Source organism: Aquarana catesbeiana, linkage group LG02, assembly GCF_042186555.1.
Source record: "Aquarana catesbeiana isolate 2022-GZ linkage group LG02, ASM4218655v1, whole genome shotgun sequence".
Classification (NCBI taxonomy): Eukaryota; Metazoa; Chordata; class Amphibia; order Anura; family Ranidae; genus Aquarana; species Aquarana catesbeiana.
Window position 1 is genome coordinate 741,562,141 of NC_133325.1, and position 14,899 is coordinate 741,577,039.

The window sequence follows — 14,899 nt, forward strand, 5'->3', positions numbered from 1 at the left end:
GAATTAGAACAGGAGAGGACACTGGAGCAGCATTCCCCCAAGCCCGCCACACTCTCACCGTCAGGGTAAGAACAGCAGGTGGTGGTCCTGCTAGCTGCCGCACAGCCAAGTTTAGAAATCGGCTCCTCCTCAGCTCTGACAGGACAACATGAGGAGGAACGTCGGAAGGTGGGCATCACAGAGCGCTGTGCCGCACTGTATCTGAGGTCTGTGTGTGAGGAGAGCTGCTGCCAAGCTGAGGGAAGGGAGAGCTGCACTGAAGACACAAGAGGAGGAATGAGAGTCTTCGTAGGGAGAAAATGATTACTTCTCAGGTGGGAATGATATGGGGGGGGGGGGGTGTATTTGTGCTGTTGTGTTAGGTAGGGAATTCTGGGGGGGGGGTTCTTCTGGGATGGGGAATTTGAGGGGTGCCAGGATAATATTTTTTTTCTAGTAGGGGTATTGGGGGGGGGGGGATGTATTTGTGGTAGGATAGGAAATATTGGGGCTGTTAGAAATGGGGATTGGGGGGGGGTTTATTCTAGTAGGGATGATTGGGGGTATTTGTTCTAGAAGGGAAATTTGGGGGGGGGGGGATTTGTGCTAGGAGGGCGATTTTGGGGGGTGACAGGGGTAAGATTTGTGCTGGGAGGATGAGGATTTGTGCTAGGTGGGGGGATTTGTTCTGTGGGGGGGGGAGAATTTGTGCCAGGAGAGAGGATTTGTGCCATGGAGATGGGGGGGGGGGGTTTGGGAGGGGGGGGGGTTGTGCTAGAAGAGGTGATGGGGGGTGGGATTTGTGCTAGGATAGGAAATATTGGGGCTGTTAGAAATGGGGATTGGGGGGGGGGGATTTATGCTAGTAGGGATGATTGTGGGTATTTGTTCTAGAAGGGAAATTTGGGGGGAGAATTTGTGCTAGGTGGGGGATTTTGGGGGGTGACAGGGGTAAGATTTGTGCTGGGAGCATGAGGATTTGTGCTAGGTGGGGGGATATGTGCTGGGAGGATGAGGATTTTTGCCAGGAGGGGGAATTTGTTCTGTTGGGGGGGGGGGGGAGAATTTGTGCCAGGAGAGAGGATTTGTGCCATGGAGATGGGAGGGGGGAGGATTTGTGCCATGGAGATGGGGGGGGCGGGATTTGTGCTAGGATAGGAAATATTGGGGCTGTTAGAAATGGGGATGGGGGGGGGGAAATTTATGCTAGTAGGGATGATAGGGGGTATTATTTGTGTTTGGGGCTAAGTATGCCGACTAGTGCTCAATTTCTTATTTTTTTTTGGAGGGGGATTTGCTAACACATGATGCTCATACATCGTGTGTGTGTGTGCTGACATATATGTATAGGTGTGTGGGGGGGCTGATATATACAGGGGTGTGTGGGGGGGCTGATATATACAGGTGGTGATCCAAGTGGAAGTGGTGGAGGTTACCTGTTAAAACTCGGTACCCTCTACGAAAGAGAAAAGGTTTCCAAAAAGAAAAGCGCAACCTCCCTTTTTAGGTTAGGTTCCACTTTAAGTTGGCCAGAGCTGAATCGAAGTTCGGCTGTTCAGCACTGCTGCACAGCAACATAGGATCCTGTCGAATGTACTGCGATAAAATGCAATTTGTCTACATTTTATCGCTGATTACCGCAGTGCAGCTCCAGGCTGCATTTCATTAGGACATAGGACACATAGAATTGTTTTCTGTGTGTCCTAGTGATGCCATTTTACAGTGTGGAAAAAGGCCGGTCACCATTAACAGCGTTTGCTCCCACGATGCGTAAATCAGCGACTCCAGCGCTGTAGAAGGTGATTTCACCATCACAGTTAAAAAAAAAAAAAAGAAGAGCATATATGCCGAAGCATGGGGGAAGGGGGGGAGGGGCTACTTGCCCCTAACATTAGGGGTGGATTGCCCCCATGCTTCGGCATATATTTTTTAGGCACAGATTGTGTTAAAAAATGTTTTCTTGTATTTGCTTTGCAGGTATGGTAAGTCTTACTGTTATACTGTAATGTTACTTTGTTTTATTGTTAACCATCATTTGCTTAGCAGGTACGCCATTCAGCTGCAGCACTGATTTATTTATCTTGACAGCAACAGCGTTTGCTCCCACGATACGTAAATCAGCGGCTCCAGCGCTGTAGGAGGTGATTTCACCACCACAGTTAAAAAAAAAAAAAAAAAAAAATGGTGCATGTATGCCCATCATTAGAAATGGGTGGATGAAGGGCAGTATTCTAATGGTGGGCATACCCACCGATCAATCTTTTTTTTTCGTTCAGCCCACAGGCAGCATGAAAAAAAGAACATTACAATGTATGCCCAATAAGGACCAGCAACGTACTGGTATGTTGCTGGACTTTGAGTGGTTATACCAGAATGATGCCTGCAGGTTTAGGTATCATCTTGGTATCATTCTTTTCAACCAGCGGTCGGCTTTCATGTTAAAGCAATCCTAGCGGCTAATTATTTATTTTATTTATTTAGCCTCTAGACTGCTTTTACAAGCAGTGGGAGGGAACGTCTCCCCCCCCCCCCCCCACACCGTCTTTCATGGTTTTCTCGGGCTCTCCCGTCCTAACAGGGAACCTGTACCTTTAAGAAGGGGTGGGCTCCCTTCAGTCCACCTGCCCTCACTTATCCATTAGAATTTATGTGCCTCCACTGTGGGGACACCCACATTTTAGTGTTAGGACCACAGATTACAGGGTGCCGTGACGTGGTTCTGTGGCTTATGCATGCGTTTGCAAATGCATGCGGACTGAACCCGTTTTTAAATGCATACTGTTAGACGGGTCAATTGGTTGTCTGCGAGCTGGTGGTAAGTAGGCTTGGAGTTTTTCCTAGGCATTCCCCAGGTTGTTGATATCTGTTTGTGGCCTTCCAATGCCTCTTACAGCGATAGCCAGCTATAAATGAGGGTGGTGGCAAGGTTTTGTTTCGCCGGATATAATCATTGCCATTGGGAAATTAGCAAAGCATTTTATCACACCGATCTTGGTGTGGTCAGATGCTTTGGGGGCAGAGGAGAGATCTAGGGTCTAATGGACCCCATTTTTAAAAAAAAAAAAAAGTACCTGTCACTACCTATTGCTATCATAGGGGATATTTACATTCCCTGAGATAACAATAAAAATGATAAAAAGGAAAAATCTAATAAAAAAGCAAAAAAAATAAATAAATAAAAAAAATGTAAAAAAAAGCACCCCTGTCCCCCCCGTGCCCACGCACATGCAAGCGTCGGTCTGGTGACATATGTAAACAGCAATTGCACCATGCATGTGAGGTATCACCGCGAAGGTCAGATCGAGGGCAGTCATTTTAGCAATAGACCGCCTCTGTAAATCTAAAATGGTAACCTGTCAAGGCTTTTAAAAAATGTATGCAGTTTGTTGCCGCTGCACGTTTGTGCGCAATTTTAAAGCATGTCGTTTTTGGTATCCATGTACTCGGCTTAAGATCATCTTTTTTATTTCATCAAACATTTGGGCAATATAGCGTGTTTTGGTGCATTATAATTAAAAAAAGTGTTTTTTCCAAAAAAATTGCATTAGAAAAATCGCTGCGGAAATGCTGTGTGAATAAAAAAAATAATTGCAACACCCACTGATTTAATCTGTAGGGCCTTTGCTTTAAAAAAAATATATAATATTTGGGGGCTCAAAGTAATTATCTTTAGGGTTGTCCCGATACCGATAATAGTATCGGTACCGATACCGAGCATTTGCCCAAGTACTTGTACTCGGGCAAATGCTCCCGATGCTTCCCCTGATACCTGTAAGTCAGCTGTGATCGGCGCGTGGGGGAGTTACAAGATTTCCCCCCCCCCCCCGCCGGCTTTCAGCAGCTTTAGTGACATACAGCGGTGATCGGTCACCGCTGTATGTCACTGCATCCTTCTCCATGCCCCCTCCGTTCCTCTGTCCCCCTCCGATGCCCCCCTCCGTTCCTCTCTCCTTTCCTGTGTCTCTCCGCTGTCCCCTCCGTTCTGCTGTGTCTCTACGCTGTCCCCCTCCGTTCCTCTTTCCTTCCCTGTGTCTCTCCGCTGTCCCCCTCCGTTCCTCTCTCCTTCCCTGTGTCTCTCCGCTGTCCCCCTCCGTTCCTCTCTCCTTCCCTGTGCCTCTCCGTTCTCCCACTCCGTTCCCCTCTCCTTCTCTGTCCCCTCCGTTCTGCTGTCTCTCTCCGCTGTGTGAATGGACAGAGTCAGCTGACTCTGTCCATTCACATAACTGAAACATTGTAATCTCCTGTGATTACGATGTCTCAGTTTATGAATGGAGGAGCCGCTGTCTTCTCTCCATTCATTCTCAGTGCAGCTGAGGCTGCAGAGAAAGGGACTGGGGAATCTCTATCCTCTGTCTCTTTCTCTGTCTCAAGGGGAAGATATCAGAGGTCTGTTAAGACCCGATATCTCACCAAAGCCCCCCAACAGGGCTGATTAAAAAAAACAAAAAAAACAAAAACCATATAAAGAATAAAAAAAATATTATTGTAAAAAAAAATAAATAAAAAAACACACACACACACACACATACACCGTTCACCCCCCCCCCCCCCCCCAAAAAAAGAAAACACTGTTAAAAAAAAAAAAAACACTGTCACGTGACATTAAAAAAAAAGTATCGGTAATCGGTATCGGCGAGTACTTGAAAAAAAGTATCGGTACTTGTACTCGGTCCTAAAAAAGTGGTATCGGGACAACCCTAATTATCTTGCAAAAAAAAAAAAATCTTTTTCATGTAAACAAAAAGTGTCAGAAAGGGCTTTGTCTTCAAGTGGTTAGAAGAGTGGGTGATATGCAGCTGGAACCATAGTCACCAAGAAAACAATTTGTAACACACTACGCCATGAAGGACTGGATCCTGCAATGCCCACAAGGTCTCTCTGCTCAAGAAAGCACATATACGGGCCCGCCTGAAGTTTGCTAATAAACATCTAAATGATTCAGAGGAGAACTGGCTGAAAGTGTTGTGGTCAGATGAGACCAAAATCGAGCTCTTTGGTATCAACCCAACTCGCCGTTTGGAGGAGGAGGAATGATGCACATGACCCCAAGAACACTATCCCAAACGTCAAACTTGGAGGTGGAAACAATATGCTTCAGGGGTGTTTTTCAGCTTAGGGGACAGGACAACTCTTCACTGCATCAAAGGGACAGATGGACAGAGCCACGTACTGTCAAATCTCTGGTGAGAACCTCCTTCCCTCAGCCAGGGCATTGAAAATGGGCCGTGGATGGATATTCCAGCACAATAATGACCCAAAACACATGGCCAAGGCAACAAAGAAGTGGCTCAATAAGAAGCACATTAGGGTCCTGGAGTGGTCTAGCCAGTCTCCAGACCTAAATCTCATAGAAAATATGTGGAGGGAGATGAAGATTCGAGTTACCAAACGTCAGCCTCAAAACCTTAATGACTTGGGAGAGGATCTGCAAAGAGGAATGGGACAAAATCCCTCCTGAGATGTGTGCAAACCTGGTGGCCAACTGCCCTCTGTGATTGCCTATTAGGATTTGCCACCAAGTTTTTCAAAGGGGTCAAATACTTATTTCACTCATTAATATGCAAATCAGTTAACAACTTTTTTTAAAATTCTTTTGTTGTTATTTTGTGTCTCACTGTTAAAATAAACCTACCATTAAAATTATAGACTGATCATTACTTTGTCAGTGGGCAAACGTACAAAATCAGCAGGGGATCAAATACTTTTTTCCCTTGCTGTACGATTCAATTAAAAAAAAAAACAAAACAAAACAAACAAAAACACAACCCTTCTCTTCAGGCACTGCAATGCATTTTTGAAAAATAACAAAATGGAAAATGCACAATTTAATAGGCGACTAATCTAAATCAACTATTCAGATAAGGGTGTTAGACATACAGGTATTCCTTATTTGCATACTTGGCCTCTGCAAAAGACACCTCTGCTTCCACGGAGAGCAAGGGCCCTTCTCTGCAGTGCAATAAACCCAACAAGTACTGCAGGGAGCCTGCTCACCCCACTAAAATCAGAGATCGTTGTGCCCAAAAACTGTCTGCTGCAGGGGAGGAACTATAGAAGACGCAGTATTTGCAATCAATTACAGGTGTCAATATTTCTGTTTATTTTTTGTTAGGTGCTCCCTAAGTCAAAGATGCATTTGGAGTAATATATGAACTAACACCTGTCAGAGGAAACAGATAAGCAGACACTCTGAAAATCATCACCAAAATGGTTTATTAATTTACTAGGAACACATGAGGCCGGTGACATCCGTATTCAGGGATAAAGGAAAATTTACTTCGGAACTTCATCAAGTTTTGGTTCTAAATGACAGAAACAAAAAAAAGGAAATTAAACAAGGGAAATTAAGATTACATCAAGTAGATGAAATCTGGACCAAAGCTCTATATATGGTGACAATTTTTTGCTTTGAAGGATCCTCAACGCAGTCTAGAAATTGCAGAAAAAGACAATTCCCAACATTAAAATGCTAGTTGCCTAGTTGTCATAAGAAACCTGTTTGCTTCATCCTCCAAAGCTACAACCAAACTGCAGACCTGGAACAATTAGCTAGATCGGGAAAGTCAAAGAAAAGTTCAGATGTCCCTTTTTCACGCTGGCTCTGAGTCAGCGGCTCAAAGTATTAAAGCCAGGTGGTCAAAATGACAGCCAGGCATCTAGCACTATCAGATGGAAAGGTGTGCAATGTCACGAGCTATTTCATTTTATAGAACGGGTTCTGATTAAAGTGACCTGTCACGAAAGCAACATGGCAGGCATCATTTGTAGGGATGCACCGAAATTGCGGCCGAAAATGGCCTTTTTGTCAAAACGCTGAAAAGGAAATCATGCCGATAGCGGCGCCAAAAATAGGGCAGGGCCCCGCCCCTGGTGCCGCCCAGTACGGGGGTGTCGTTCTGTAGTGTCCCCGCCCAGTCCTCTCCTCCCTCCCTGACGAGCTGGCTGAAAGCAAAACAGTGCTATCTATGGAGAAAAGCTGTCAGCACACCGTGTTAAGGAGCAGCTTGTCGGTATAATCAACAGAAGAAGCATTATCAGTGTGCAGCACCGCGGGGGTGAAGAGTGTAGGACTTGTTTGACAGCTGTTAGAAACAGTGAGCCCGCTTGCTTCATCGAGCGGGCTCACCGTTTCTAACAGCATGTCAAACAACAAGTCCTGCACACTTAACCCCCAGGGTGCTACACACTGATAAGGCTCCTCCGGCTGATCATACCGACAAGCTGCTCCTTAACGCGGTGTGCTGACAGCTTTCCTCCATAGAGTACTGTTCTTGGCTTTGCCTTGCTAACACTGCCGTGTCCTGATCCTGTCTGACATACTAATGCAGGCTGCATGATGGGCACTGGTAGGCTGCTAGGCACTGGTGAGGCACAGGCAGGCTGCAAATATGTGGCACTGGCAGGCTGCATTTAAAGGAACCTGGTGAGGCTACATTGATCTCCTGTACCACGTCTGCAGTCTCTGACCATCTCCTGCACCACGTCTACAGTCTCTGACCATCTCCTGTATAAAAATATTTTTTTAAAACAGTCATTTTCAGCCTAGTGTATTTTTCATTTTCGGTATCGGTTTACGCACCAAAAAACCCATTAGGTGCACCCCTAATCATTTGTGGTCTTTTCTTATGTACTTTAACTAGTTAGGGACCACCCGTGAATAACCGTCATTGTACGTCGGGCGCGTACACAGTGATTTGTGGGTGCGCGCGTACCCATTTGCGAGTGGGGGAGCCAAACCAGCGGATTCTATGTCCGCCGGCCACCTGCGATCACTCCAGAAACAGGCAGAACGGGGATGCATTCACTATAATAAAAATGAATTAGAAAAAAAAAAAAAAATTGACAGAGAGTAAACCACCCTTTTAATCAGAACCTTAGTTACTGCTGGCAGAAATCCTGAGATATAAAAACACCCATCCAGTGTTGAATCCACCAGAAAATTAAGAATTTGTTTCTTGAAAGCAAATCCAATAAAGATCGACAATGGGATACAAATGAATGGTCTATATGTAAAGACAGTGGGGGGTTCTACTACATTTTATTAACCTCAGGGCTAATATCTACCGATAAAACCAGGGTTAGTATTACTCTGTCAGGGAAGAGGCTTATTGAGAATATTATTCTTGTATGCTTATTGAGAATATTATTCTTGTATGATGCCAATGTTCTACCTCATGCACACCCAAAGGATCAATAAATCGGTAGATAATGAATGACAGCACATACGTTACTGACCTTCAAACCTGAATTCTGGGAACTTCTCCAGGTCTCCTCCACCATATAACCTCTGCAGTTTGTTGATGTCTTCGGTAAGGTCCTTCTGATATTCAGGGCCAGCATCAACTGTGCCTCCACTTGCCCTTTAACAAAACATTACAGATTTGATTAACTCAATAGGTATATTACTTTTACAATTTACAATCTGGATCCCAAGGCAAATCGACAATAAGGTAAAGAAAAGTAGCATATGGTGACCTCCAGTGATCTAGGAGAATAGATCTTTCATAGCTCTGTGCACTGTAAAGTGAAATTTGGATCACTGCACTCTGCTACGAATAAACTGGATAGTGGCTGGATGTGGAATAGACTCCCTCCAGAGGTGGTTCTGTGTAGCTCAGTAGATTGCTTTAAGAAAAAGACCTGGATTATTTCCTAAATCTACATAAGATAACTGGATACTAACATATATAGGTAAAGTTGATCCAGGGAAAATCAGATTGCCTCTTGGGGGATCTGGAAGGAATTTTTTTCCCTGCTGGAGCAAATTGGATCTTGCTTTGCTGGGGTTTTTCGCCTTCCTCAGGATCAACTGTGGGTATATGATGGCGAGTATAAGGGATTGTATAATTTTTTTTTTTTGGTTGAACTAGATGGTCTTTTTTCAACCTATGTGACTGTCCTCAAAATAGGGCTCATTTACTAGAACTGGAGAAAGCAAAATCTGGTGCAGCTCTGCAAAGAAACCAATCAGCTTCCAGCTTCTTTTGTCAAAGCTTAATTGAACAAGCTGGAGTTAGAAGCTGATTGGCTACCATGCACCAGATTTTGCACTCTCCAGCTTTAGTAAATCAACCCCAATGATAGGTATTGGTCTGAGTTGTCTGTTAATATCCCCAATCTACAACCAAAAGGTGCTTTACTAGCTTCATCGCAGCTGCCTGTAAATGCTTGTTGTACACACTGCTTTTCATGCAAGCGTTTACAAGCTAAAGCCTATGTGAGCCTAGATGGTAAAAGGACTTAAAAACCACTTCATAATCCCCAGTCCCCACTGGTGCGATGCAGGGAACCTTGCGATTCAGTGCTGGTTCTCGCATCGCACCTGAATCGCACACTGGTTCACAATGAGATCTGCAAACCGCTGGGGGTGTCAATGTATAGTTAATGACACCCTCAGATCAGTTCACAGATCACAGTGCAAACTGTCAAATGGTGCAGGAATCAGATCGTATAGGTGTGAACACCCTTGCGATCCGATTCCAGTGAGGACCAAAAAAAGGGTCCTGCATCCCCCAGTGTATGCAATCTATACACGGGGGAGAACCTCTGGGGGAATCTAGGATGGAAAAGGACCTGGGGGTCCTAGTAGATGATAGGCTCAGCAATGGCATGCAATGCCAAGCTGCTGCTAATAAAGCAAACAGAATATTGGCATGCATTAAAAGGGGGATCAACTCCAGAGATAAAACGATAATTCTCCCGCTCTACAAGACTCTGGTCCGGCCGCACCTGGAGTATGCTGTCCAGTTCTGGGCACCAGTCCTCAGGAAGGATGTACTGGAAATGGAGCGAGTACAAGGAAGGGCAACAAAGCTAATAAAGGGTCTGGAGGATATTAGTTATGAGGAAAGGTTGCGAGCACTGAACTTATTCTCTCTGGAGAAGAGACGCTTGAGAGGGGATATGATTTCAATTTACAAATACTGTACTGGTGACCCCACAATAGGGATAAAACTTTTTCGCAGAAGAGAGTTTAATAAGACTCGTGGCCACTCATTACAATTAGAAGAAAAGAGGTTTAACCTTAAACTACGTAGAGGGTTCTTTACTGTAAGAGCGGCAAGGATGTGGAATTCCCTTCCACAGGCAGTGGTCTCAGCGGGGAGCATTGAAAGCTTCAAGAAACTACTAGATAATCACCTGAATGACCACAACATACAGGGATATGTAATGAAATACTGACACATAATCACACACATAGGTTGGACTTGATGGACTTGTGTCTTTTTTCAACCTCACCTACTATGTAACTATGCATCATTTTGGTGCAAATGCGATTTCAGCCATACAGATTGTATGGCTCAATCCCCATGGCACAGACATCGCATGTGATCTGCAGAGCAATGCGGTGCGACTCAAATGCGATGTCTGTCATCGCACAAGTGTTAATAGAGTATCTGTGACATTTGGTTGAAGCAACCGGTAAGTATGGGTAAAACCAGGACCCCTCTATAGAAAACCCAGCACTGAGCTCCCAACGAGGCAGAGATTAAAGGATAAGTTCGCCCTTTGCAACATGTTACATGTTCCATCTAATTTTAGGGTGGAACATGTAACACGTTCCCAATGCTGCAGCCACTGCCCGATTCCTCCCCCACCCCCCCCCCCTCCCCCCGGAGACAGCAGTATGGGGTAAAGTTCCCTGTATTATCTGTCAGTTTTTTAAATCAGCATGGACATGCGGGGCTCCGCCCACATGGCCACATCATTCATACACAGAGCTCAGTGTATTAATGAACTACAAGTCAAGGCATCCTTTGCGGATGTCGGCTTGTAGTTCTCAATGAACTACCACAGCACTGTGGGCAACTGTGGTAGTTCATTGATTCTTCCCGTCAGTGTATCTGCTTGTCCATATGGGATGTACAGTCACACAGACGCACTGACAGGTCTGCAGGAGACTAAAAACACCACTATCTTCAGGCTGCCAATAATTGAGAATTTTAGTGAGGTGTCTATTGAGAAGAGCAGAAAAAAGTAACTTAAAATGGTGATAAAATAATGTCTTGTTAAAAAAAAAAAAAAAAAAAAAAAAACTGCAATTCATATAACAATTAGACATTAAATTGCTAAATGGTCTGGAATTACTTATTCTTGTGAAATTGGCAAAGTAATACTTACATTTATTAATTTGATGAATGAACAATTTTAGAAGAAAACCAGAAGATAAATCCACACACACTATTAAAGTGGTTGTAAACCCTCTATCCAAACTTCAGCTCATTTTAGTCCTTATTAATAAAGCTACTGATCACTGCCTGTAAAAGTTTCCTTACTTGTTTCTGTTTCTTATATTTTTTCCCGCAATGTTTGTTTACATCACCGGCGCATGCGCTGTCCAATTCACGGTACATTCTGTGTGACGTTCCCCCTCCAACATCGTGTCATGTCTGAGAGTTACACTGTCAGCGGCATCACTTTGAAAACACGTGAGACTGGGCAGTTATTCCCAGCTTTCTTGCAGTAGGAACGTCGACCGAGAAAGAGGCTCGGTAACACATGCTCGCGCATGTGCGAGATTTCAGCAAGGGAAAACAAGGAAGGGCGGAAATTACATCCATAGGGGACTCAGAAAACAATACCCAAGATGGTGCAGCCTAATCCCCAAAGAAGATTTTAATAAAAACTATTAAATACAGTAAGTAACAAGTGTTTTTGGAGACATTAGACTGGGCAGTAATTTTAAATAATGATACATATTATATGACATGAAAAGCACAATACGAAGTGCAGAGTTTACTTCCTCTTTAAAAACACAAATTAATTTTAGCAAATTAAACAAAGGAGATTTTAAAAAGATGACTTTTTATGTGAATTTCTTTCTCCAAATGCCCCCCCCCCCCCCCAGTTATAAGTGGCAACCATCTAACAAAATATTAATCATCACCCACTTCTGAGAGCTTCACTGTGTGGCCCTTACCAACACTGCACAACCTTTGCAGAAAGAAGTCTCCTCAGTGTCCGGATACTAGGAATGAATAGACCTGAGTGAACACACATTCACAGTGGTAGCTGGAGAGACTGCATGTATTTTTTCCTAGATGGCTGCCGCTAAGGGAGATGAGAGAGAACACTACGACCACTATTAGTAATTACAGTGATGGGTGCTGATTCATAAGAAAGAATTGCCACAAAAGTTTACTGAATTCCTGGGACAGTACTTACTGGCTCTTTGTCCTATAATCCCTGATCTTATCCACAAAGAGTTTCTGAATGGGGTCGAGCTCCTTAGCCTTGTTGAAAGCTATGGCCGTCAGTCCGATGTTTCTTCGCAGATGAACAGAGATTGTAGAGCGGAAGACAGAGGACAGGCGGAAGAGGTGTTGAAGAACCATGATTTCACAAAATGATTTACCTAGAAACAGAAGAGCCGTAAGAAGGGAAACATGTTACATAAGCTCTACTGAGTAAGTGACCTCCAAGATGTCCACATGATATATATATTAGGGGGTTGACCAATATCATATTTTAGGGCTGATACCGATTTTTCATCTGCCTTTCAGGACAATATTCTGTAGATTTTAGGTTTTTTTTTTTTTTTTTTTTAACACTGTCCTTTAAAAAAAAAAATGGTATCACCTTTATTACTGTCACAGTAATTAGCAGTGACAGGTACTCTTTATGGAGGGATCTGGGGTCTATAAGACCCCAAACTCCTCCTCTGCACTTGAACATATTCAAAACACCAAGATCAGCATTTTTGAATGCTTTCTATTTTTTAAAACTGGTGCCTTTAGGATGCCAGTAATCCGAAAGTAATGTCATGACCGCTTCCGGGTTACCAGATCCGAGCAAAGCCGTTTCCATGCCGGCTGGTTGCTCGGGGCTACAAGGAATCTGACCGTCAACTCTAAAGAATGGAACCGGCGTGATACCTGCAGCTGCATACTTTACACCGGTAAAACCCCTTGAAGCAATATCAGTAAGTTTATGACCGATACAAATTCTTCTTCTTCAAAAAAAAAAAAAGTGAATATTGGCCGCCGATATTTGGTCGACCCCTAATATATATTTATCAATTTACCGATCAATTTTCACCTATTGATAAATGGAACTTGATAAATGGAGGGATTCCCAAAGCAAAGCTGGATGCAAACATAAAGTTAGGGTTTAATTAATGTTCTAAATAATGTAAACTGGTCATGGTAGATATAGGTTTTATGTGGAATGCCCCAACCCCCATAATCCTTTATGGGGACACCTCCAACAGAATCAGACCTTTCATGTTTTGGAGGCTGCAGCTCCTCATCATTATCGCAACATCAGCAGCCATACACAGCTTTAACTTATTCTGCTAAGCCACAGGCTCCTTTCACATAGGCATTCCGATCAGGTCCGCCTGGCAGTTTTTCAGGTGGACCTGATTGGAAGCTCTACACAGCCCTATGGGCGAGGGGGTCGTGCGCAGAGGGGGGGGGGGCCGCGAGGGGGTCGTGCGCAGAGGGGGGGGGGGGCGCGAGGGGGTCGTGCGCAGAGGGGGGGGGGCCGCGAGGGGGTCGTGCGCAGAGGGGGGGGGGGGCCGCGAGGGGGTCGTGCGCAGAGGGGGGGGGCCGCGAGGGGGTCATGCGCAGAGGAGGCACTCTATCAAAAGAGAGGAACATTGAAGGGGGGGTGTCATGCACTAAATAAGACATTGCGCACACTATATAATGAGGTATAATAAAGGAGATATAAGGCCAGCATTGTCTCCCCCTACAGAACTAAGAGCAGCTCCATGTTGTAGGAAGTCAGTGACTGATGACACACATAAGCCTTCCATTGTACACCCGGGACAATACAGAGAAGAGGGGTACACTGCACGGCTGCAATCCTCCACTCACCTCTCCCGGGACGCAGAAGATCGGTCACCTTGCTGTCCTATCACCTCCTGCAGCACGCTGATGACGTCAGACGCAGGGCACGCAAACCAGAGCGCTGCCCAATATGACGGGGAGTGTCAGCTGGTCTGTCATGTGACCGCTAGGCACGTCTGAGGAGAGTAGAAAGTACACCTCATACAACCTTCATAGTAAAACAATATAGCCAGTGAACAAGCAATACACAGAAGTATACACAGCGCTAGCAGTGTCCATGTATAGAGCAGTTCCAGTGCGGAATATCAAAGAGCAGAACAAGATCTAAAAACTCCTGCAGCTTCCCTGACAGATCAGAGAAGAGTCCACTCACATGTACGGATGAGCTCCGGCGTGTTCGCACAGCCCATGTGCAGAGCCCGCCAGGAAGTCAGCACTGCGCTGCGCTTAAATCACAGGCGGTGAGACATTTCCCGATCTCTGCAGCCGCACATCGGGACAATGTCTCACTGCTTGTGATTAGCGCTGTGCAGTGCCGACTTCCTGGCGGGCTCCGCACGTGGGATGTGCGCCGGAGCTCATCCTTACTTACATATATGGAAAAATACAAACAGGGCGCTGCAGTTAGTAGTAGAATCAAATGATACACCATTTATTAAACACCATCAGAAAATAATACGAAAAATACAGTTTTCAAAGCGATTGTGCGATAATCTGATCGTTAGCACACAGCCTTTGTGAGACGATCAGGACAATTTAATGAGAAATTATCCGAAGGGACAAGCACAAAAAATGTTCTCGTACAATACTAGATCATACGATTTTCATTTAATCGCTACAGTTGTCGTCCGAAAATACAACACATTACATCATTTCCGAATTTTTATTCTGTCTTACCTGAATTTCCGTTCCTTTGGTAATCTCTTTCATTTTCGATATGAGATAATGTGCTTCTTCTTGAGCCACTCCTTTGTTGCCTTGGCGGTATGTTTTGGATCATTGTCATGCTGGAAGACCCATCCATGACCCATCTTCTGTGTTCTGGATGAGGGAAGAAGGTTCTCCTCCAAGATACATGGCCCTGTCCATTGGCTCTTCAATGCAGCAAAGTCAGCCTGTACATTTAG

General features: G+C 44.7%; 1 protein-coding gene across 5 annotated transcripts in view; it reads right to left on the reverse strand.

The window, feature by feature from the left end:
- The window catches only part of ATP5PF (ATP synthase peripheral stalk subunit F6), a 114,881-nt gene extending 100,937 nt beyond the window's left edge, over positions 1–13,944 (reverse strand). For 3 of the 5 annotated variants that reach the window (XM_073617076.1, XM_073617077.1, XM_073617078.1), the window contains exons 1-3: positions 13,800–13,944; positions 12,145–12,334; positions 8,215–8,339 (exon numbers count right to left, since the gene is read on the reverse strand). In XM_073617076.1, the coding sequence (XP_073473177.1) occupies positions 8,215–8,339; positions 12,145–12,314 (295 nt within the window). In that variant the 5' untranslated portion in view covers positions 12,315–12,334; positions 13,800–13,944. Of the gene's footprint in view, positions 1–6,175; positions 6,282–6,333; positions 6,409–8,214; positions 8,340–12,144; positions 12,335–13,799 lie in introns of those variants that run through there. The other 2 variants (XR_012241790.1, XM_073617079.1) reach the window with 2 other exon arrangements.
- Positions 13,945–14,899: the final 955 nt, after the last annotated feature.